The sequence below is a fragment of the Rhincodon typus genome, chromosome 16, assembly GCF_021869965.1.
Source record: "Rhincodon typus isolate 14 chromosome 16, sRhiTyp1.1, whole genome shotgun sequence".
Classification (NCBI taxonomy): Eukaryota; Metazoa; Chordata; class Chondrichthyes; order Orectolobiformes; family Rhincodontidae; genus Rhincodon; species Rhincodon typus.
Genome location: NC_063347.1, coordinates 39,534,455 through 39,558,727, shown reverse-complemented (window position 1 = coordinate 39,558,727; position 24,273 = coordinate 39,534,455). Strand labels below are relative to the sequence as shown.

Genomic DNA, 24,273 nt, shown 5'->3' with positions numbered 1-24,273 from the left:
AATGTAAAAGGCAAACAATATTTTATACTGTATGTGAAGAGAGAGTACTGATTAGTCAGCAAGTAGACTTCAACTGGTAAAGGGGCACGGCACAGTTCTATTGTCACTGGTCGAGTAATCCAGGGACCCACATAATGCTTTCAGGACCCAGGTTCAAATCCCACCACAGCAGATGGCAAAATTTGAGTTAAAAAAGCAGAAAGATGGAATTAAAAGTCAAATCATGACCATGAAATCATTGCCAATCATCTTTTAAATGCATTTAGTTCACTAATGTTCCTTATGGAAGGACATCTGCTCTCCTACATACAAGTCTAAACCCCACAGCAATGTAGTCAACTCTTGACTGCCTCTGAAATGGCCTGGCAAGGCACTCAGTTGCCTCAAACGGCTTAGAAGTCCCAAAAAAAGGAAAGAAACCAGACAGATGGTTAATCTGTTACTTCTCCTTCCTAACATCTGATGGTCAGTGTCAAAATGTCCCAGACAAGACCATCACCAGAGGTGGCAGCATTGTGGTATGCAATTGAAAGGGTGCTGCAGCACTGGGAGTCTTCAACATTGACTACAGCCCCATGAAGTCTCAGGACATTGTGTCAAAAATGGACAGGGAAGCCTCCAGCTGATTACCACACTGCACCCCTTGGTTGATGAATTCAACACCACTTCAAAGGAAGTGCTGAGGGCATCAAGAGCATAGAATGTATTCTAAGTAACAGGTGTCAATGTCACCAAGTGTAGCTTAGCAACTTCACAACTGACTGAGCCGGTCAAGACTTAAAGGATATAGCTGCCAAACCAGGTCTGCACCTTCACAGGGTGAAGGAACCAAAGCGAGCGAAAAGTCAATTGATTGCAATTTCACCAATCTGCCAGCTACAGATCCATCTGTTCACGACAGTATTGCTCCAGTGACCACCACACAATCTGTGTAAACATGTAATCTGTTCCAGCACTTTTTTTAAATTCAAAAATTCCAGATGTTTTCTCATCAGCCTTTTCATTTATTCCTGTCCCCTTCAAAGGTGCATGTGCATATATCCTCAGGTCTCTGTTTCTGTAAGCCCTTTAAAATTGTAGCATTTGATTTATATTGGGTCTTTTCATTTCCCGAACAAAACACAACACGTTGCACTTTTCAGTATAAAATTTCCTGCCAGTATCTGCTTACACTTTCCTAAATATTTATGCGTGGAGTTTCATATCCTCTGCAAACTTACCTGAGGCGTGGTGACCCTCAGGTTAAATCACCACCATCGTTTCTGTCTAATGAGAGCACTACCCTATGATCTGATAGGACTATGGCAACTTCATCTTTTACACCCTCCAAGGGCCCAAGTCTGAAAACACTATTACTCACTGCTTTCTGCTCCTTAATGAATTATATACCCATGCCCCTTTAGTCCACTAAGTATCAATTTTGCTAGTAGGTTTATTATAGTACTTTATGAAATCCCTTTTGAAAAGCCATGCAAACATCATCAACCGTGCTACCTTCAGCAGTGCCTCTGTTACTTCAACAAACTCAATCAAGTTAGTTGTGCTGCGGGTGCTGGTTTTCACAGTACTTGGAATTACTTCAACGACATACCGTAACTGACTGCTGCTGTAAGCATTACGAGTCATTACTGGGGTAGCTGGCATACTTCTTCCTCCATGGAATTGCCTCCCTTGTGTTCTGTAGGGGCTGCTATGTGTTGAGCTCAGTTCCCTACAGCCATGCACGATATCCTGCAGGTAGTAACCTTCGTTACTACTGTATCTGTAATACATTTCCATTTTCAAATTGATTATTGTATTAACTTTGTTAGTTCAGTTTTGATTATTTTAATCATAAGAACATGGAATTTTTTATAAAGCAAAAATAAATACCTATTTAAAGTGAATTTTTCCAACTGAATAATTAGGAAATGGAATGGCACAACAGTTTGCTTTTCAGTTCAGTAATGGAAATTTAACTTAAACCCAGGGAAGATCTGTGCTACCAAACCTCACTTAGAAACAATTTACTGCAACCTTGCTGCTACAGTTCCCAGTCGTTTTAACTGGTGGCTAAGAATTCTTCAATTTAATCAGATTGCTTCTGAGATCAGTGTGCTTCTTGTCCAAGAAGGACAGAATCATGACTTGAGTTACTTTTAGAAATTGAAGTGGGGTAAATAGTTGACAGGAAAACAATTGGGAAGAAGATCTCAAAGTCAAATATAAAGTGCTGGATTGGAAAAACACAAAGATCAGTGAGAAAAGAAGGGATCTGGTCCAAACTTCCTGAGCAATTAAAACTAAAAACAAGTTGATGGATTAGCAGTGGGCGCTCTTAAATACAAGGTACAGAGATTACAAAATAAATACTTTCCAACGAGTCAAAAAAGGAGTCCATCAAAGAATACATTCCCACGCCTAAAAACGGAGATTAAAAAGCTAACAAAATGGGAGGCATGATAAAATTGAGCCGAACAATATCACTGATAATGATGCAGAAAAGTAAAACAGGGAGGTTATGGGAGATTAGAAAGACTCAAAGTGAATGTGAATAAATCAGAAAAGTAGTAAAGCCTTTTCATAAGCACATAAAAGGCTAAAATTATTTTGGAATGAAGAGAGTCTAATTGCAAAGGTTCAATAAATTGTGGAGATATTATAGAAATATTTTGTTGGTAATGAAAATGTATAGAAAGGAGGAGAAAAAAATATTGCAAATGACAGTAGAAAAAGGAATTTGTTCTTAAATAATGAGCTGAAACCAAGTTATATAAATCACTTGGCCATGACAGCAGGCACCCTTGGCTGTTGAAATATTTTAATTGTGCCAACTATGGAATTGAACACGATATTAGCAGATTTCAAATATTTTTCAAGATTGGTGATGTTTATAGACCAGTTCATCTTGTGTCAGTTTTGGGAAAAACCCAGGTAAAATTAGCGAGCGTTTAGAAATGTCCTAGTTAAATAAGGAGAGCCAACATTTCTTTATGCAAACTGGCTGACTTCTTTTTAAAAATATTGATTGGCTGGATGAGCGTTTGTGGATGGAATATTAATACACTTTTGGAAGGCCTTTAATAGCATGTCTCAAGCCACTGGTTGTTAGGGATTAGAGAAGGACAAAAAGGGACACATTGGAGAAATACGACACTTAAGTGTCATTGGAGCTATTTGCTTATATGGTGACCTAAGAGATCGGATTGGTTAAATGGCTTATTTGTGCGGTTATAATTTCTAGTTAAGAGTGAATACATGGCTGTAGAAGTGTTTGATATAATTAAAGATAAGGGTTATTGTTTATAAAAATAACATGGTCTTTGATGTAGGGAATACAACTTCAAAATATGGATGTATGGAAGTAGAAGTCGAAGACTTGGCAAATAGGTCATAGATTAAGATGAATGTATGTGCCAGACAATAAGCTTACGAGAAACCAGGAATGGGAAGGTGACCCAATGTAAGAAATGTTGATGGCTGTAGATTGGCAGTAACCTAGTGATTCAAAGACACAAAATGTTCAAAAATGCAAATGAAGGCAGACAAAAACCATTTTAAAATTATTTTCATTTGTAAACAATAATGAAATGGAGAAGTAATTTCAACTTTGTATGAAACATTGAGCTAGCTCACAGTGTGCAGCACTGGGATCCATTAAAGGAAGGAGATTACAACCATAGAACACTAAGAAAAAGTTCATCAATAGAAGGTTAAGTTTGCACAATTATAATTATGAAAGGAAAATGGAAACAGAAGGACAATCTTTACTAAGCAGGTTTAAGAGGTTAAGCAGATTTTTTAAACAGATGACATTGGAAGGAGAATACTTTTATAGTCAGAATTTAGGTGACAAGGGGTTATCAAGTTAAAATATTGATTGAAGCAGTGAGGTGTTGAAGCAAGGAATGCTTCATCAAAGGGCGTGATTGAAGCAGAGGCCATTGCATCTTTTATGGAGAAACTGGACAAATATTTGAAGCAGACTTAGATACATTGTTACAGGAAGAACAGCAGGGTAATGTGATTAGTTTTGAATTACATCTCACAAGGGGTAAAACGGCCTCCTCCTCTACTGTCTATAGGTGACACCACTTATTATCACAGCCCCTCCAAAAGTTTAAAAAAAAAAGAGATAGCTTAGCTATTCCTTTTCAACTTTTTCAGTTACTGACCATTTTAAGAGAGCAACTGTACTGTTTGGCAATAGCACAATAAATGAGGCAAAATTTCTGCTTCAAATGACCAAAAAAAACAATGCAAACTCAGGAACGCTGAGGTAATTATATTTGCTGGTATAGAACTTCCTTGTCTGTTTGTGCAGGTAGTAAAATGGTTTTAAGTTCTTGGATGAGGATACAGCAGTCAGGAACAAAATCACACTTCTCTACTTTCAAAAGAGTTGCACTTATTTTGACAGAGTTGAAAACACCTTACAATATTAATAAGGTAGATTCACTGTATGGACACAGAGGCAGCTATGAGTAAAGCACAAATCTGATCCAAATAAAATGATCTTTTTCTTGCACAGAAAGTCAACAGCAGGCAGCAAAGGATAGAACGGTTGATACACTGAAAAGTACAGATCAGAATACCTAAATCCCAAACACTAGAGATTGTAAAACCAGTGTCAGGCAAGCATAATGATCATTAATTTTGCAGAATATTTAATAAGCAGTATCAGTGATAGCTACACAGTTATTAGTTAAGATGCTGGGGTTGGGAGCCAATGAAGTACAATTGCATTATCATAAACTAGCATGATCCAATTGTTCTCCAAAATGCTGCACTAATATGAACTATGCTATAGCAAATAGAATAACCAAGCCAGTTTATAAATGATTCCCAGATTGTGTGTAAAGGCTTTTCAATTGCCTATTTCAGTTTCTTGCCTTATTTAGACTTTATAGTCTAAGTTTACTTCTAGTAGAAAAACTGTACAATTAATAGGCAACACATGCCACATCACAGGAAATAAAATGGAAATCATCTGGTACTGACAAGACATAAACAATAGGACTTAGTTTACAGATGTTCAGTATCAGGCGATTCCATAAAGTTAAGACCCAAATCTAAAATAAGCTTACATTTTAAAAATGGCATTTATAAGCAGAGTTAACGTGGCAAAATGATCCAGAAGCATAATGAAACAAACTAATTTCATGTCAAAGCCCCTAAGGAGATACAACAGAGAACATTTAAGTTTTCATGAGTGTCTTACAGGAGGAAATTATGGCAAAGATGTGGAGGGTTTCCTTTGTGGAGTGGAAGGTGGTGACTGGAGTGTAGGTAAGAAAGAACACCAGTGGAGGAAAGGGACGGGAAAACTTCATCACTTAGGGACTGGGCAGTCAAAGCCCAACACTAATGGTGCATCAATTAACATTAGGGCTACATTGAAGCCATAATGGAGGAATTCAGAATTCTAAAGAGAGCAGTAGGACAGAAGGAAATTAAACTAAATAGAAGTGCAGGTGACAAAGGAACTTTAAAAAAAAATTAATCAAGGCATTGTCAGAGATGACGACAATGTGGGCGAGCAATCACTGGTCAAATTGGTAAATGGGGCAGCATGTGTTGAATGATCCAAGTGGCAAAGTTTTGGATGAACTCAAGTTTGCATTCGATGTCTGACATTAATATTCATTAGTGACTTTGAGCACCTTGGGATACAAAAATACACATTGAAACTACAAGACGAAGATTAATTAAAGAAATAGAGAATGAAGGAGAACCTTGTACCATCTTCATCAGGGTTCTAGAATCAGGAAATTAGTTATCGGTTAGCAATTTAAGTGCATGAAGGTCTGTCATCTTGCCTGTTTGTATTAGAAGTTTGCATAAATGCACTGGGAATATTCAGCTGGCCTGGCAGCTTTTGAAGAGAGACAGAATTGGCATTTGATTTGAATATTACTCTTCTTCTGATGGGTCATATTCGAATTGAAACATTAACTTTGTGACTTTTTTCACAACTGCCATCAGATCTGAATATTTCAATCACTGTTTTTCTCTCAAATTCCTAGCATCCACATTATTGTACTTTTATTATATTGCATCAGCAACTGGTCCAGAGTATGGCTAGCATCACAGCTACCAATTTTCATGCATCACGACCCAAGCTTTTAGTTTGTCTATTTTTTTTGTGAGAAAGCATCATTTTTAAAATTTTTGAGTTTGAAATTTTCAACAAATGAAACAGCAGGAGTTGCCTTGCTTCTGGACATATAATGCTGACTAGAATGTGAAATAACCTGGTATTCCAACATAGTAGTGGAGATGATCCTCAAAATGCAGAGAACAGAAGAGATCACCTTCCTTCCCTGCTCTCTCTCCCCCACCCCTCCTCTCTCCTTCACAAACTTATTAAACTATTGATATTGTTCAGTGGAAGAGAAATTAAATTATTTTGCACAGGGTGTTTGGAACACAATATTTCTAACTGATCAAGAAGCCTCAACTTTGGCTCATTGGCATTTCAAATATGGAGAGGAGTGCTATGGGGAATATGAGGAACTAGAAGAATTCTCTCACTTTTTGATGACAGCATTAACCTTAACAAGCCTTTGCTTGTTAATGTTCAATTAGCCACATGGGTGCTTTCCTGGTGGTGGAAAAAAGTATATAGACAAAACAAGTTCAGTGCTTTGGCAATTCAAATTTTACCTTAGTTTTCTTCTTAAACACAAAAATTAATGCTATTTAATAGGGAAAAGCCTTTAAATTTGGTTTAAAGTAAGCAAGGTGTGAAAAATTCCCAACAGAAATATCATGCTACAAAATCATCAAAACTAACATAATTGAAAGTCACTACAAACCACAGTAACTTTGTAATTTTCCAATTTTCCAAATAGTTTGCTGAACTTACTGGTTGGTGATTCATATTCAGGATGATCAGAATGAAACTATGGATACCCCCTATTCAGGATCCACAAACAAGTAACAGATGGCATTGTGAATTCTTCAAACGACAGCCTCCTCCACTTAAATCTGGTCAACTCTAACTCTAACCCTAACCCTAACGACAAGCCAAGTTTGAAGACTATCCTGTGATGCTCTGCAAACCATAAATGGACTGAATATCTCTCACCATGAATAAGGACAAAACCCGAATGAAAAAATTATTTCTCAGTTCACCGTATTTCTAAAATTCTTCCCCTTTCAACCCATACGGATATTCTATTGTTCTTTCCCTCTTGGTCTGGTCATCTTTGTAATAAACTTTCTTTTGATGAAAATCACACAAATGTAGTTCACAGCAAAGCATCTCAATTTTAAACACCTCAGAATTATAAAAAGAATTTTTTTAACAAATGGATTATTTTGTCAAAGAACCCATTTAAATGGCCATGAATTTTTAAGGATATCCATCAAATGATCAATTAGACCATTTTTAAAACTACTGAAAATCTTTTGTAATGCCAACTCCTCTAATTGTATCAAAATCAAAGTATTCAGGTCACAGACAAATGTTCAAGAATGAACAATGGATTGATTGAAAAGTGTTGCAAATGTTGAAAACCAACAGCATTGATTAGGAAAATGTTCTCATTTCATGGACAAATAGCCACAGTTGCATTGATGCTTAGTGAACCAAAGCATACTTTACCTAGTTTGGCCTATATGCCCTTTATCATGAAGCTGTTCACTTGCAGAACTTCTCCGTTGTCGACTCTGTTTAAGCTCAAGAGACTGTGGTGGAAGTGGTCTCAGGGGTTGTTGGCTAGAAAAGGATCTTTTCCGTTGCATAACACGCAGGTCATCTGCAACAAGTATTGGACAAAGGTAAAAATGATTAACAGCTAAAAATATCCTCCTGTTAATATTTCGAAATCCCTCATGCAATTATCAATGGAAGTGTGTTTGAAGATAAGGGTTTGGATATTCTGCAATAGAAGATCAACCTTCTGGCTTTCCAAAAGCTTTCCGACATTTACAAGTCAAGATATTAATAGAATATTCACCACTTTTGTGGATGAGGGCAAAGCCAACAATACTCAAAAACACTGCCACCTACAGGTTGTAGGGACTGTAACGAGGTCAGCCACTTGACCTCATTGAATTCAAGTGCCCTGATTGGATCAGATTAACAGCCCCAATCAGGCAGCCCTGGCTTATATAAAAAGGGTGAGTGTCAGGTATACTGACACTCTGGTACTTAACTCTGAATAAGGCATTATTAAAGTCAAGGACTATTCACGTGTGAATAAAAGGAGACTTGGCAATGGGATAGCAGCCTCTAGGAAGTTATTTCTGCCATATCTGCATCACTGCGAAGTCAGAACCTTGGAACTCTTGACCAACCAGCACTGCAGGTGCACCTACACCACACGGATTACTGCAGTTCCTCACCGCATTCTCTAGTGTAATTAGAGATGGGCAATAAAGGTTCATTTTTCTAACAAATGCCCACAGCCCATGGACAAATAAGAATACGGAACACAACATGGTGGTACAGTTAAGATGTGCAGCACTGCAAAATGTATACTTTCACAACTTACCATCATCTGTTGTATTTGTGTCAGATAAGGAACTGGTCTCGGAGGGAATGACCTCATCTAGACAAGGAAGAAATTACATAATTCTCACAGCAAGTATCGTAAATCAATACCAGCAAATACACTTACAGAATGATTACTGAGAGGCAAACACATGCTGTTAAATACTGGACAATATTAAATGAGATACTTCACTAAGGGAAACAGCTTTGAGTTGTTGGTTTGATCGCCGAGCTGACGGGGTTTCATGCAAACATTTTGTCTCCCTTCTAGGTGACATCGTCAGTGCTGTGTGTCCTCCAATGAAGCGCTGTTGATCTGTCCTGTCACGGTGGGCAATCTAGTTTCGGTTTTGTACCGTAGTGATATGTAGATGGGGCACTACGGTACAAAACTGGAAACAAGACTGCCCACCATGACAGACCGGACCATATAAAAATTCAGAGCAGGACAGAACAACAGCGCTTCATTGGAGGACACACAGCACTGACGATGTCACCTAGAAGGGAGACAAAACATTTGCATGAAACCCCGTCAGCTCGGCGATCAAACCAACAACTCCAACCGCAACCCGAGCTACAGATTTTCATTAAAACATTAAAGAAGAGCTTCAGCTAAGCGAATTCACATTCACATTAAAATTTACATTCAATATTTAAATTGCAATTACCTGGAACAACAAGGGAGGTTCTCTGAGTTGGCTTCCTCCCACATTTTATTCTATACTCATTGCTGGAGTTCTCGATGTCTTGAAGCTTTTTCAAAGCATCAACATAATCCTGTTTCCTCTTCTTTTTAACATTCTTGCAAACTTCGTGGTCATTGGCTAGTTTTCTTGCAGCTTCTACTATCTTCTGCTGAATGACAAACTTATTCTCCAAATCTTGTAAATATGGATCCTGAAAAAGTTGTCAGGCAAAGAATTACCAATTTAATGTTACCTCACCATTTGTAAAACCTTAGAAATAACCTGTTCCTTTGCTGTGATTTTAATACAGCATTTGCAAACGTACCCAACTGTGATCGTTGTACCGTTTTCTGTCAACAAAAAAACAATGCAACCTACAAACAAGGAACAATAATAGGCCACTTGGCCTTCGAGACTGCTCTGTCAATCAAAAAGATCATGGCTGATCAAATTTTAACCTCAACTCTACATTCCTGCATATCCCTGAAAATCTTTTATCCCTAAGAATCGATCTATCAACCTCTGCCTGAAAAATCTTTGAAGATTCTGCCTTTTGAGGACCAAAAATCCAAAGACTCTGAACCCTTCTAGAGAAAAATCTTTTGTTTATCTGTTTTAAATGGGGAACCCCTTATTTTTGGCCTATGACCCTTGTTGTACATATTCCTATAAAGAAGAACCTCTACATGGGCAAGTCTCCTCAGGATCTTTGATGTTTCCAGTCAGTCATCTCTGACTGTTCTAAACTCCAAAGGATACAGGCCTAAACAGTCTAGCCTTTTCTCATAAGGCAATCTGCTCAGTCCACGTACTAGTCGAGTAAAATTTCTCTGAATTGCTTCCAACACATTAACATCCTTCCATAACTAAGGCAAACAGTACTGTACACAGCACTCCAGGTGCGGTCTTAATGCCTTATGTATTGAAGCATAACCTCCCTTTCTCTTGCATCCATTTCCATTTTATGAGCTTTCCTGATTACTTGATGTACCTATATACCAACCTTCTGTTATTCATGCAATAGGATGCCTAGATGTCTCGGCATCTTAGAGCTCTGTAACCACTCACATTTTAGATAATGTTTGTTTTCAATCTGCCAAGATGGGCAACATCATACTTTGCCGCATTATATCTTCGATTTGCCAGATCTTTGCCCATTAACTTGATCCATGTATATATATCCCTTTATAGGCTCCTTGTGACATTTTCACAACAGACTTTTGTACCTATCTTTGTGTTATCGACAAATTTTGCTACCACATTTTTAATCCGTTCATGCAAATCATTTATTTAAATTGGAAAGGGAGTTAAGGCACCAGCACATACTCTTGTGGCACACCATTTCTGACATCCTGCCAGTCACAAAAAAAAACACTTATTCCTACTCTCTGCTTTCTTAGTCTGCCAATGGTCTATCCATGATAATACATTACTTCCTATACCATGCACTGTCATTTTCTATAAGAAATATTGATAAATTTAAGTACAACATATCAAACTCGTTCTGCTTTATCTACAACACCAGTCCTTTCTTCAAAAAGGACTCTAATAAATTAAACAGGTTTTCCCTTTGACACAACCATGTTGGCTTGGCCTGATTACCTTGAACTTATCCAAGTGCCCTGTTAAAACATAACAGTTTCAAACATTTTCCCTATGATCGATGTTAAGCTTAATGGCCTGCAATTTCCTGTGTTCTGCTTCCCTCCCTTTTTGAATAAAGGAGTTACATTGGCTATTTTCTAACCTAAAGGAACCTTCCCCAAATCTAATGAGTTTTGAAAAATTAAAACTAACGTGTTAATTATCACAATAGCTACTTCTTTTAAGATTCTAGGATGAAATCCATGAGGACCTGGGGACTAGTCTATATTTCAATTGGAACAGTTTTTCCCAACACCTTTTTTCCTCATTACTACTTCCCTGGTAATTGTAATTTTCTTTAGTGCCTCCCTCCCTTTCAACTCCTGATTAAGTTATTTTCAGGATGTTATTTATATCCTCTCTAGGCGAAGACCGAAAACATATCTGTTCAATTTTTCTGCCCTCTCCGTATCCTCCATTTTTAATTAAAATCTTCAATTTAGAAAAATACAAAAAAATGTCACACAGAAATCTATTAAGAGGCAGAATGGGTGCGATGTACTGAGTTAATGACATGAAAATAATCTGTAAAATTGCAATTTTACTTCAAGTCACCGTATGTTAAAAACACAAAAAAGGAAACAAAATAAGACGAAAGAGCAGCAGGTGAATGTATTCACAAAATTACTTATTCCAGATAGAATGCAACCTGTTGTACCACAGAGACACACCCCTAACAATGTGCCAATTTAATTGCAACATAAGCATTCTTTCCAAATGAGAGTTCTCCATTGCTGTAAAAGATGAAAAGGAATCACCACTAATAAGTAGCTTTGCCACTACTTGATTCATGCAACTGATAAACTGGTGTTTCCTGGTTCATAGTGAGTAAGGCCAGCCAAAATCAGATTAAATAAACTGGGATCATTTCCCTGGAGGTTAGAAAACTGAGGGCTGACTTGTTTAAAGAAAATAACAGCCGTGCCAAGGTTGACATTTTTGGTGGTTCTTCTTGTAGGTGAGTCAATAGGGAGCACTAGTTAAGAAGTAGGGGTTGTCCCTAGAGATTAGGAAATTTTCTTTCTCTTCTAGGGTTACGAGACCTGGGAATACTGTTTCAAAAGGTGAAGGAGGCACAGTCATTGAATATTTTTAAGAACAAGATTAGATTCTTGGTAGGCAAGGGAGCCAAAGTTCTCCGGGAAGAGGGCAAGGTGGAATTCAAAACACAAACACATCAACTATGATCTTATAGAGTGGCAGAGCAAGCTCAAGGGGTCAAATAGCCTAATTGTGCTTCTCACTCTTATGTTCACATTCTCTTTCCTTGCTTGGAGAGACAGAAAACCTTAATTTCCCACCCTGGCGATTGCTGCTGGGATGCAAATTTTGGTGGTGGGAAGTTTTGGGCTTGATTCTGATTCACCAAAACTGAACAGGGAATGTAACCTCAAGTAAAGGCCATCACTTGAGTGATGGAGGGTCGCACAACACTTTAAGAATGAAAAGAACAGAACCCAAGGAGGGGAGAGATGTAAAATAAAACAGTACTACATCATAAAAATTGTGTAGCTATTAAAAAAGCAAAACTTGTTTGGCATTTCCTAATCAGAAAATGATGTGCACACAGTACTTAACCTCTTCACTCTGAAGCAGGGTGTCATCCAATTTGAAAGTTGTGCCCACTCGACGTCTAACATATGGAAGTTCTTCTCCTGATGTCTGCGGATACTCTTTTGGTAATTTTCCAGTTAACTCCTACATAAGGGAATGCACAACAACTTAAATGGAATGCACGTATTGATGTAATGGAGCAGAGATACAGCCAATTGTGCGCAATAAAATCTAAAACTACAAATTGTGATAATAAACAGATCATCCAGTAGTAGTCAATATTGATCATTCTACCAACATCTAAGTGACAAACATTGCCTTTGCACTTTTGAAAATAATTCCTGGTCATCTTCAAAAGAAGGACATGGGATCTTTTATAACTGTGGCACTGATGGGACCTCAGTTTCATACCTCTAACGAAAGAACATGCAAGGGTTCAGAATTTCTTCAGTACTGTTGGATTGTCATTATAGATGTAGTGCTCTCTACCCATAACTTTCTAACTCAGGAGAGATTTATACCCACTGTGACTGCCAATAATGCAACGCAGTCATGAAAGAGACAAGAAATTAAATGAACGTTTGTTCTAAAAAAAAAGAAAGACTATTTAAGGCACTGCAGTAAGGAAACCTTTAAACCTGCGATTTCAAGGTTTACTTACTGCTTCTCGTAAACAAATTTTCTTTAATTCTTCCATTCTTTGATTAAGAGTATCTTGCAGAGCATTCCGACGCTGCTTCAATTCAATTAGCTTTTCTTTCTTTTGCTCATCACTGACTTCAGAGTCTTGAGAACCTAAATGGATGCACACAATAATTACTGCTGACATCTAAGTAATAAGAAAACATGAAAATTACTATATGCATCAATGGTGACTTTATAGAGGTCAAAATACAGAACAACTTTAACAACAGATGTTCTCTCTACAGGATCTGTAATAGTCTGTGTGGTCAACAGAACTAGAAGGTAGCATCTGACAAGACACACATTCTTTCCACCAGCTTGTAAGCATACCATGTCCTTGTTCTGTTTGGCAGTCCTTCATAAAGCTTTTGGCACATAAACCAGTTGTAGAAATTAGGTTGCAGGATAAAAACCTGCAAACAAGTCTACAGCTTTCACTTGATTTTAAAATCAAGGGAAACCATTTCTTTGGTATAATCAAACCATCCAGAATGGAAAGAGATCTTTCATTTCCAATTGTATTCCGGAGTATACTTGAAATGTTATCACAAAATTCTATTTTCACATATGCTGAATTTTAGATCATGAATGCATTAATGCAGACTTAATTTGCCTTTATTCTAGTTTAACATTGAATTCAATTGTGCATAGAAAACTTCACATACTGTATCTGTTTAAATTTAATTTTTCCAGTTACTTAAATCAAAAGAGGTCCATTAATACAGTCCATCATCGCAAATTTTCTACATATATTGATTGTTGCAGATGGCTGACCATCTGTAGGAGGTACAGCACACAAGTAATGCCATAATTTACTTGACCTCAACACAGCCATTGGTCACTTGTCAGGTTAGCTTTCCTGGTGCTGAACCTTTCTAAAGCCTGCTGAATCATATTTTGTTCCATACAAGAATTAAATATGGTTACAAACATAAAACTTCATCAGAAATATTTATTTGGCAGTTTATAGAGTATGATAATTGAATATTCAATTTAAACTTAAACATGACACAAGCTAAAACTTAATACTTTTAATTTAAAGATTTGTCATGGTGTTCATTCGACTTTCCAATCCTGTAAAAGATTTATTTGTCAGATACTAGTTGCAAAACATGTTCTGACAAAACAAATTTCTGATCTATGATTGTCAGTATGGTCCTGATGAGATAGACTTGGTTGATAGGTGTGCACTGAGCAATGAATCCTCAAAACAGTATGCTTCATCCTTTTAGCCAATAAAATCAAATCATTGTTTGGAACTACACATCAGACATTATTAATCTGTATTCTTGCAATCTGTGCCTTATTAGATGAGACAGATATTTGTCAATTAATTTGGCACTCTGCTAATGTAGCAAACAATATAATTCAATTGAAGAAATACACTTTCTAACTTACACATTTACAATCTAAATTATTTCAATGTTACTGTTTGTGTGCAAAGTCTGAATTATACCAAACCAACTGGGAATCCTGCCAAAGACAACAGACAATCACTGTGAGATGGTTGTGAAAATGAAATAGGTTTTCTGGTTCATAAATCCAAGATAACCTAACTAGGTTTTCCCTTAAATAAAACAATTCACATTATAATTTATTGTGAATTTGGAGTTAACTCTTTCATGATAGAGCGTGGTTGGGTTGGAAGTCACTGCAGTTTTAAAAACACCTAAATAATAAATAATTGTGCATTGATAATTAATTTAATAATGGTCAAATTTTATTTATTTTCTTTAAAAAAGATCCATGTTAAAGGCAAACTAAACACCAAGAGGATCTATTCGTACTCCCTCAGTTACATATCCAAATAAAAAGGTAAAGTTGCCATAGCCTTATCAGACTATAGGACTGCTTTCTCGTCAGAAAGAGATGACTAGTGGTGGTTTAACCGGAGGATCATCACGTGTCAGGAGAGGGGAGAGGGGAAGAGGGGGAGAGGGGGGAAGAGGTTGAGAAGGAGTCCTTCATGCTAACCTTACCCGGTAAGGGAACTGAGCCCATGCTGTTGGCATCAGCCTACATTGCAAACCAAACAGCCATTCAGCCAGCTGAGTGAAACAGACCCCCATTCTCATTTGATTTTATCCAAATAAACTAATGCTAAACATTGATAGTCTTGATCTTTGTTCAGTTTATCTAGAAAATCGGTAATACTCGTTTGCACTCTTATAATGGAATCACACATTATGAAGTTGGAAACATATGCAGCAAACATGTTACCTGAGGAAATTAAACTGCCATTGCTAGCTGTGATAATTGGATTTTTGCCATCCACATTTGCCAGTTTAGAAGCTTTAGGCATTCCTGTATCTGTCAAGTCCACTGCAATATCACTGAGACTTCTTGCTGATGGGATCTTTGCCTACAAGAACAAAAAGAAATCTATGAAAGACATCTACTCCAAAGCTACAGCAGCATCTTACTTGAATAGGAGAGAAAATGAATTAGATTCCAAATAAGTGCTCAATGTGCTCATATGTTCAGCCTCAAGTTTTAAGCCATTTTCTGATCAACAACTTACTTTGCTTTGCTTCCTGTCCAGGTAGAATTGATGTTGACTTATTGCCATCACCCAGATAGATTTGATCAGGGAGGTACTTGCGTACCATGTATTTACCACCAGCCCAGTCTGCCCAAAAGTTCTTCTTGACAATGGTACTCTGAATAAAGACAAAGGCATCCAATGTTTTCAAGAGATTCCACAAATCCAAGAATAAACCAGTTCACTTGAGATTTACATTTAGAATAAGAACAGAAGATGAAGACTTACAACCATATTGCCAATTTTTATGGCACTTTTAATGTTGTAAAATGTCCCAATGTGCTTCATAAGGGCTTGATCTTAAAAAAAAAAATGACACTGAACCACATGAGGTGACATCAGGGCAGACAGCCAGATGCTTAGATATAAAGGTAGTTTTCACTGTAGAGACAACAATCTTGCCCTCAATGGCAGCAGAACAAAGGAACTGGTCATTGACTTCAGGGAGCTGAGTGAAGGGCATGTCCCTGTCTGTATCAATGGTGCTGAAGTGGAGTTGGTCGAAAGCTTCAAGTTCCTCAGAGTAAAGATTACTAACAATGTCGACACTATGGTTTAGAAAGCACACCAATGCCTCTACTTCCTCATAAGTCTAAGGAAATTCGACATGTTCACAATGACTCTTACTTATTTTTAATAGATGCAGCACAGACTGCATTCTATCTGGATGAATCACAGCTTGGTAATGGCAACTGCTCTGCCCAAGACCGCAAAAAATTAGAGAGCTGTGAACACAGCCTAGTCCATCACACAAACTGGCTTTCCATCCACTGACTCCGTCTACACCCCCCACTGCCTCAGGAAACAGCCAACATAATCAAAGACTGCTCCCACCCTGGCTATACTTGTATTCACGCTCTTCCGTTGGGCAGAAAATACAAAAGTTTGAAAACATGTACCAACAGATTCAGGAACAACATCTTCCCTGCTATTATCAGACTTTTTAAACTGACCTCTCATATTAAAGTTGATCATTCTATGTAGTTGTAACACTATATTCTGCATTCTGTTCTATTACCTTGATGTCCTTACGTAACGTATGATTTGTCTGGTTAGCAAGCAAAACAATACTTTTCATTGTATCTTGGTACATTTGACAATAATAAATCAAATCAAGGAACATCTTCAAAGAGAAAAGAGATAAAGAGTCAGAGACATTTAGGGAAAGAATTTCAGAGATTAGGGATCACAGCTGAAGGCTCAGCTACCTATGGAAAGATTCAAATTGGAGCTGCTGAAGAAGCCAGAATGAGAGCTGTGGCGATACCTCAGGTGGTTATGAGGCTGTGCGCAATTGTCGAGACATAGGGGGCATGATCATAGATGGAGGTCAAAACGAGGATGAGAAATTGAAACAAAAAATGTAACATTGATTAACTGAGAGTTAATACAGGTCAATCAATACAAGGTTGATGGGTGAACAGGACATAGGAAATGGGCAACAGAGTTCTAGATAACAACAAGTTTATGAAGGGTGAGGATGGAAGTTGACCAGGAATGTCTCGGGGTAGTAGGTAAAGCTAACAAAGGCATTGATAATGGTTTCAGCAGCAGATAAATTGAGTCAGGGGTGATGTTAAAGAAATGAAAATAGTCCAAAACTGCCTGTGTCACAAATGTATAGTTGGAATAAAGCTTAAAATGCATGGAGGCAAACTGCAAATACAGTTTCAAACGTGGCCAAATTGCCTGGTGGAAATGAATTAATATTGCCACCAACAGGGGGAAGGAGAAAAAAAAATCACCCGTGTGTGGGGAGTTTTCAATGAAGCTGCTCTGCCCTCACATTTGTTGCCCACAGACTCACCAGTAAGTGAAACAGTGGTGTGGTGGGGGGTGGGTGGACGGAGAACAACAGCCTGCAGTGGGAATTCAATTGAGGTTAGGGGGAGAGCAGGTTTGCAGGCGATGCCAGGGATGAGGATGGAGAAAAATAAGTGACTGCAGAAGGGGAGAGGGGTGGAAAATGGAGCGGCTGCAAAATGGACAGGCAGGTAGCTTGCTAAGGGAAGCCTGTTAACACATGAATATCCAGCTAACTGGGAGACAAGAAAACTTGAAATCACAGGTAATGCATTCCTCCCAAATTAGTGAGTGTTTTTATGAAACATGTGTCAGTTAGTTAATGAAAGAAAACCTTTGCTGCTAACCTATAGCTGGTTCGATTGTGCTAGTATAAACATTGTGGCATCCTGGGCATTTAAACCTTTCTTGTGTTGTGGCTTTCAGTTTAATGGAAGGCTGGTTATTGTGAGGACATGGATGAGTTCTTCTAGTTCTACTTCGGAGAGTCCAAACACCCAAATACAGTCTATGTTGGGCAGAATCCTCCGAGGCTGTGAATGATGTGGGCTATAGCGAGAAACTTGGGAGAATTGCATGAGGTGTTGAGAGAGGCCTTTCTTTATGTCGAGACTAACAAGTTGCATTTTCCAACCAAGTCCTGGACCTTGAGCGGAAATTCTCGCTAGGGAGTAGTGGTGGGCCTACAACTGGTAATTACCATCCTCATTATTACTTACTCTCAATAGAAACTGGACAATGAGAATTCCTGAACTGAATCTGGTGACTCCAGCTCGCTGCTTGCTCTTTTGGAGTTCCATCCTGGATAGCAGGCACCATGTCTCGTGACACATTCCCTGAAAAGTGGCCACAAGCACCCCACATCCAACATGTGTGAGCCTCTTATCTTTGTGACACATCTTTGATTCACTTACATTATGGTTCACCACTTCAAGACTGCAGTTCAGATAGTACCAGGCCTGGTACTCTGTGTCCAGCACGACCTACACTGCCTTCCGTGATCTGGATCGCCACGAATGGAAAATGGGTGTGGCAGGAGTCAATGTCTGCTGTCCAAAAATGCAGGCACCACTTTGGAGCAATGAGACGCTCTTTGGGGCCACTTGCAACGTGCAGGTTAAAGCCATCTGTTGTCATATCATTGTGCATGTAAAATATCTGCAGTGCACAAATGTGTGGGGCTCAAATGCTGGTCACAAGCAAGCTCAACCATGTGATTGGTTTTTGCAGATTGGCGAATGACATCTCTGGAGCAGAAGTAACACAGGCAAGATTGAAAGCAGTAGATGCCGGCCACAAAGTATATAGCTAATGCAAGACCTTACAAGCTGCATAAGGACATGCAGCTGATTCTCTCACTACTGAACAGTTACATAATCTAAGACTCTTATTTCTAATTATGTCTTTTGTGGGTGTTGTGGAGCCAGGAGAAGGGTTCAGTACTCACGCAGCACTTAGAATCTCTTTGCCACATGACTGATGATGCCTTCATTAGAATAAAGTCTAATACTAAAGATCGAAGAAGAGTAAGCCCATGGCCTTCCGTGTCCCACAGCATGCGAGAGTATGTAAAGCTGTCATTTGTAAGTGATCTAGATGCTCACTATTCTCATTACCACAGACCTGTTCTGTTCACTCTGCTCCCTACAAAGGTTCATTGGATACATGACCAATGGATCCACCCACATCAGGGGTTACAGTTACCATTACTAAATTTCTATGAATGTGCAGAGTAACACAGGAGGAGCAGATGTGCCAACAAACCCAGGGCCAGCAGCGACCTCCAGCAGAACCCCAGCAGCCTCAACATGAAGAGGTTGCAGCTGAAGTTTCCCTCATGATACCCAGAAGGTACAGTTTTTCACCCTCGATGGCATGTCCTCCAGCATGAGAGATGCAATGTCAATGCAGAGTGAGAATGCCCTGGGATACTGTTACTCAAATTTGCCAACTGCTGGAGCAGGAGCTGCGACCTGAAGAAGTGGGTAGTCAGCTTATCCTGTGCTAGCTGCATGGAACCTTTATGATACTGCTGCTTCCACCCACAAATATATTAAGGCTGCAACAGACAACTCCTTTGGAGTAAGCTTGAGTAACATAGCTGGTTTTCCCCAGGTGCAGCGGACCATAGCTTGTACACATTGTGCTGCAGAGGTCATCTCAATAGAAAAGTGCAAGCCACTTGTGGTCATTGGTATCACTTCTTACAAAGTTGCATATGGTAGCCTGGGAGCCACCATGATGACTATATCTTTGAGAACTTGCATGTTCCTGCTGTGTAGAGGGGCCTTACGAGGAGGATTACTTGTAGACAAGGGTTACCTATTGCGACCGTGGCTGATAACTCTGTTAGACAGTTCTCTGACTGAGGTAGACTGTAGAATCAATGTAGTCCATTCTTCAACTAGGATCATGATGGAGCAGATGATAGGCCTGAAGAGGAGATTCCACTGCTTGGACCAGTCTGCATGGGCCTTGCAATACTCCCCAGACTGAGTGCGCCACACATTTGTAGCATGCTGTACTCTGCACAACTGTAGCAGGCAGCGAGGGGCTGTAATGCATGCTGACAAACTGGGAGAGTGACAGCAGTCTTGTGAGGAGGAGGAAGTCACTGAGCAGGCGGAACATCATGTTCTACATGAAGTCGTGTCAGACACCGCTGCACTCCGAGTCAGATAGCATTTAACTGACACGTTGCTGCAGTAGATGACACTTGGGTGCAGTGATCATTCATGGACTGTAAAACTTGTTGGTGCTTGACATACAAGCAGTTTGAGTTGAAAGACAAATGCAACTTTTGTTTGTTTTGGTGTTTATAAATGAAAGTGAAAGTTTTAAGGTGGCTAAAGACTTTCTGGTGTATGATGGTTCCATATGAAACAACATTAAGAAGCTGGACCACTGTGCACACTGGGGAAAACAGCAGCTGAGACTTGGAGAAGGATGCAAGATGGGATCCAGCTAAGGACAAGTGAATTTGTGACCTGGTGCTGAAATAGCAATTGGGAAGGAATATACAGTTGTAAGTGCAAGAAAGTTTCAGCTGTGCCACTCGTGCTGAGAGGTATTGGTTTGTCACTGACATATGTTGGTGGTGGACAGTAACTCTGAATTGCCAGTGCTTGACTGGGTGCATGACTGGGGTTCTGAGATGGCTTTGCCATGAGGGATGTGGTATATCCCATCAGTGGGGAGTACTTTCACCTACACTGACAGGGAGAAATTGGGCTAGCCTTGGACAAGAGGGGCATAGCTAATAGTTAATGAGACAAGTTTGGGATGATCCTGCAAAAAACCTTGCCAGGCATTGCAGTGAGAAATCCTCCACAGAACTTGACAAAAAAATGACACACAGCCCTAATGAGGGAAAATTCAGTCCAATGTGACTGCATATCACCTTATGAAGGGTTATTGAGAATGAAAATGTCACAACTGAAAATGTGAAAATAGCCCCCTGAAATAGATAATTAGCCCATGAGAAATCTCAAGAACAGACCTTGAAAGAACTAGTATATTTCGATCTTTGGGTTCAAAACTCATCTTAGATGGAAACAGAACTTCAAAAGGTTGCAAACGGTTGAATTAGAATTAGAATTAGCTTTATTGTCACAAGTAATGAAAGTGAGCACAGTGGAAGTTTACAAATTGTCACTTACGGTGCCATCTTAGGTACAAAGGTACCTAGGTACAGATTCTTCAGTACAAATTTTTAGGGAAATGTAATTAGAGAAATAAAGACTGGGTGCATGGCTAAGGTTCCAAAATGGCACTGGTGTGAGGGAACCCAGTATATCCCATCAGTGGGGAGCACTGACAGTTGCCAGGGAGATGGTTGGAGTCAGTGACCAAGGGAATGGAGTTTGTGCCAAGGACTGAAGGGAAGGCTTTGGTCTTCCTAATACTTAATTGGATGATTTTTTTGTACGAGTGGCTCAGTTGGTAGCATTCTTGCCTCCAAGCTTGTGGGTGCAAGATACAATTCAAAGACTTGAGTGCAAAAAAAACCAAGACTGACCATCCTGTACAATACTGAGGGAGGTCTGTACGACTGGAGAGGTTTTGGATGAAGCTTTAGAAAGGAAATCATAGAATCATAGAATCCCTACCGCATGGAAACACGCCCTTCGGCCCAACGAGTCCACACCGATCCTCAGAGCATCCCGCCCTGACCCATCCCCTAATGTATACATCCCTGAACACTACGGGCAATTTAGCATGGCCAATCCAATGATCTCCAGTTTAAGAAGGATGCAAAAGATTCCATGGAAATTGGCTGCTGCACTTGCTACATTAGAACAGTGACTATACTCAGTGAAATGCTTTTTCAAAAGTGCTCTGGACCATTGAGATCAAGAAAGGTCCTTTATAAATTCATGTCCTCATTTCTTCAGATAATTGGACAAGCAGTGGTGACATTTTATGAAGTGACAGAGGAGATCATAGCCTTCACTGAAATATTTGCAAAGTGAAGTGTTGGTATTAATCTCACATTTTCCATCACTTGGATAGAGGAGCGAAATGCATTAACTTTTATTTTGTTGGACCAATTAGATTCATCTTATGCTATTCACTCCTTCAACTGAAAAGACCAGATGGCCTGGACCATAGGCTTCTCCTTAGTTGCTGTCAGTGTTAGTCCTAATGACATGAACTGTGCTTTTATGGGTCAGGCAAGAGACTAATGCAGGCCCAGCGATGGAGCCTCATGAAATTTGAAGACCTAGATTTCAGAAAAACGCACCACCTGTGTTCCTTCTCTGGGGCAGTTTTGTCTTCTTTCCAAACAGTTGTTTTAAAATAAAGACATTAAAAAAAAAACCTCCAGTGTACATATATTTTTCAGCATTATATGTAACGATTAAAATTATATCTGGTCTTACAATGGTACAATACATGAATTAAACCCTTGAAACACATTAGTAGCTCTTCTTTCATTCAAAAAATACAAAATGGATACATATAGAATAAAATGAATTTACTGGATTCCTTCTTGCAGTTCTGTAGCAGGGACAATTATTGAACAATGGATGCAGTCTGATGAGTTACGGGCAATAATAACAGAAGAATTGTTAGGCAGAAGGCTATCAGTGGGACTCCTCTCCTTCCACCCAGTGCATTGAAAGAAGCAGCATTTCAACTGAACTTGTGCCAGCCGCCATCAAAATGTAAAAATTGTAATTATCAACCATGTTAACAATAACGAAAATAACCTTTGTAAAATAATTAACATACCTACCAGTCATGAGAAGTGCAAAAACACAGATATATAACGGAAACAGTTAGAATACCTCTAATTTGCTTTTGCTCCCCAATCCCCACTCAAAATAGCTGAATAAATCACATTGTACTGAAATTTATTAGTTTCTTCAGGAGTTAGCCTGGAGCTGGCCAGAAGCCAGTAAATGGGAGCATTTGTTATGTTACTTTCCCCAGAAATAAATCTGGCAATAGAAATGGAATGTAGAAAACAGACTGCAGCTGTTTGGGCAGCATTTGGGGAAAAAAAAGTAAAGTTACAGTAAAGCCCGGATGGCTGCATGCAATAAACCATGAAAATATAGATAAAGTAATGATCAAAACGCGTACAAATGGTTCCTTACAAGAACAAACATTTTTAAAGGCAGCACGTGTTTTGAATTAAAAAAAAAGTGAAAATTCATCCTATCTATTGGAAATGTGTTTCCAATTTTGCAGAGAATTTCTCAGTAGAATGATACGTAAGTTCCCGCAGTTATCTCCAGGAACATACCATGCCCTTGCAATGGATCAATACACGCTTCATTTTGTTTTTTAATCCAAACATTCCACAATTACAGAGTGCAGAATCTCTCTTTCATACAAGCTACAACTATCATTTACTATCAAAAAAATTCAAAGGTGCTTCATAGAGACAAGGGAAAATCATGTCCAAGCCATTAACGCTGTGATAATTAAAGTGGATTTTAAGGGAGGAATCAGAAGGGTTTAAGGAGCTAAACTGGAGGAATGGGGCATAGACAGCGAAGGTAAAGCACAGGGGATGGATGTGGAGGGGTGGATTGTCAAGGAGCAGATCAGAGGACTGCAAAAATTCAGAGGAGCATTGAAGGACACTAAAACAAAGGAGGACAATGTTGCAATGAAATTTAAACACCTGGATGAGAACTATAAATTCAAGCAGTTGAAGGGTAATGAGGGCAGAAGAGAGAGGCAAATGGAACTTGATGCAGGATAAAAGTGTATCAGAGATAGTAGGAACTGCAGATGCTGGAGAATCCGAGACAACAAGGTGCAGAGCTGGATGAACACAGCAGGCCAAGCAGCATCATAGGAGCAGAAAGGCTGACGTTTCGGGCCTAGACCCTTCATCAGAAATGGGGGAGAGGAAGGGGGTTCTGAAATAAATAGGGAGAGAGAGGGGGAGGCGGATAGAAGATGGATAGAGGAGAGGATAGGTGGAGAGGAAACAAACAGGTCGAAGAGGCGGGGATGGAGCCAGTAAAGGTGAGTATAGGTGGGGAGTTAGGGAGGGGATAGGTCAGTCCAGGGAGGACGGACAGGTCAAGGGGGCGGGATGAGGTTAATAGGTAGGAGATGGGGGTGCGGCTTGAGGTGGGAGGAAGAACAGGTTAGGGAGGCGGGGACGAGCTGGACTGGTTTTGGGATGCGGTAGGGGGAGGGGAGATTTTGAAGCTTGTGAAATCCACATTGATACCATTGGGCTGCAGGGTTCCCAAGCGGAATATGAGTTGCTGTTCCTGCAACCTTCGGGTGGCATCGTTGTGGCACTGCAGGAGGCCCAGGATGGACATGTTGTCTGAGGAATCGGAGGGGGAGTTGAAATGGTTCGCAACTGGGAGGTGCAGTTGTTTATTGCGAACCGAGCTTAGGTGTTCTGC

The 24,273-nt window shown here is 39.4% G+C and overlaps 1 protein-coding gene across 1 annotated transcript in view; it reads right to left on the bottom strand.

The window, feature by feature from the left end:
* The window catches only part of LOC109931553 (FERM domain-containing protein 4B), a 40,583-nt gene that overhangs the window by 9,261 nt on the left and 7,049 nt on the right, over positions 1–24,273 (bottom strand). The window contains exons 3-10 of the mRNA XM_048606300.1: positions 15,569–15,707; positions 15,268–15,409; positions 13,025–13,158; positions 12,388–12,507; positions 9,148–9,376; positions 8,481–8,537; positions 7,589–7,742; positions 1,592–1,762 (exon numbers count right to left, since the gene is read on the bottom strand). Coding sequence (XP_048462257.1) covers positions 1,592–1,762; positions 7,589–7,742; positions 8,481–8,537; positions 9,148–9,376; positions 12,388–12,507; positions 13,025–13,158; positions 15,268–15,409; positions 15,569–15,707 — 1,146 coding nt within the window. The remainder of the gene's footprint in view (positions 1–1,591; positions 1,763–7,588; positions 7,743–8,480; positions 8,538–9,147; positions 9,377–12,387; positions 12,508–13,024; positions 13,159–15,267; positions 15,410–15,568; positions 15,708–24,273) is intronic.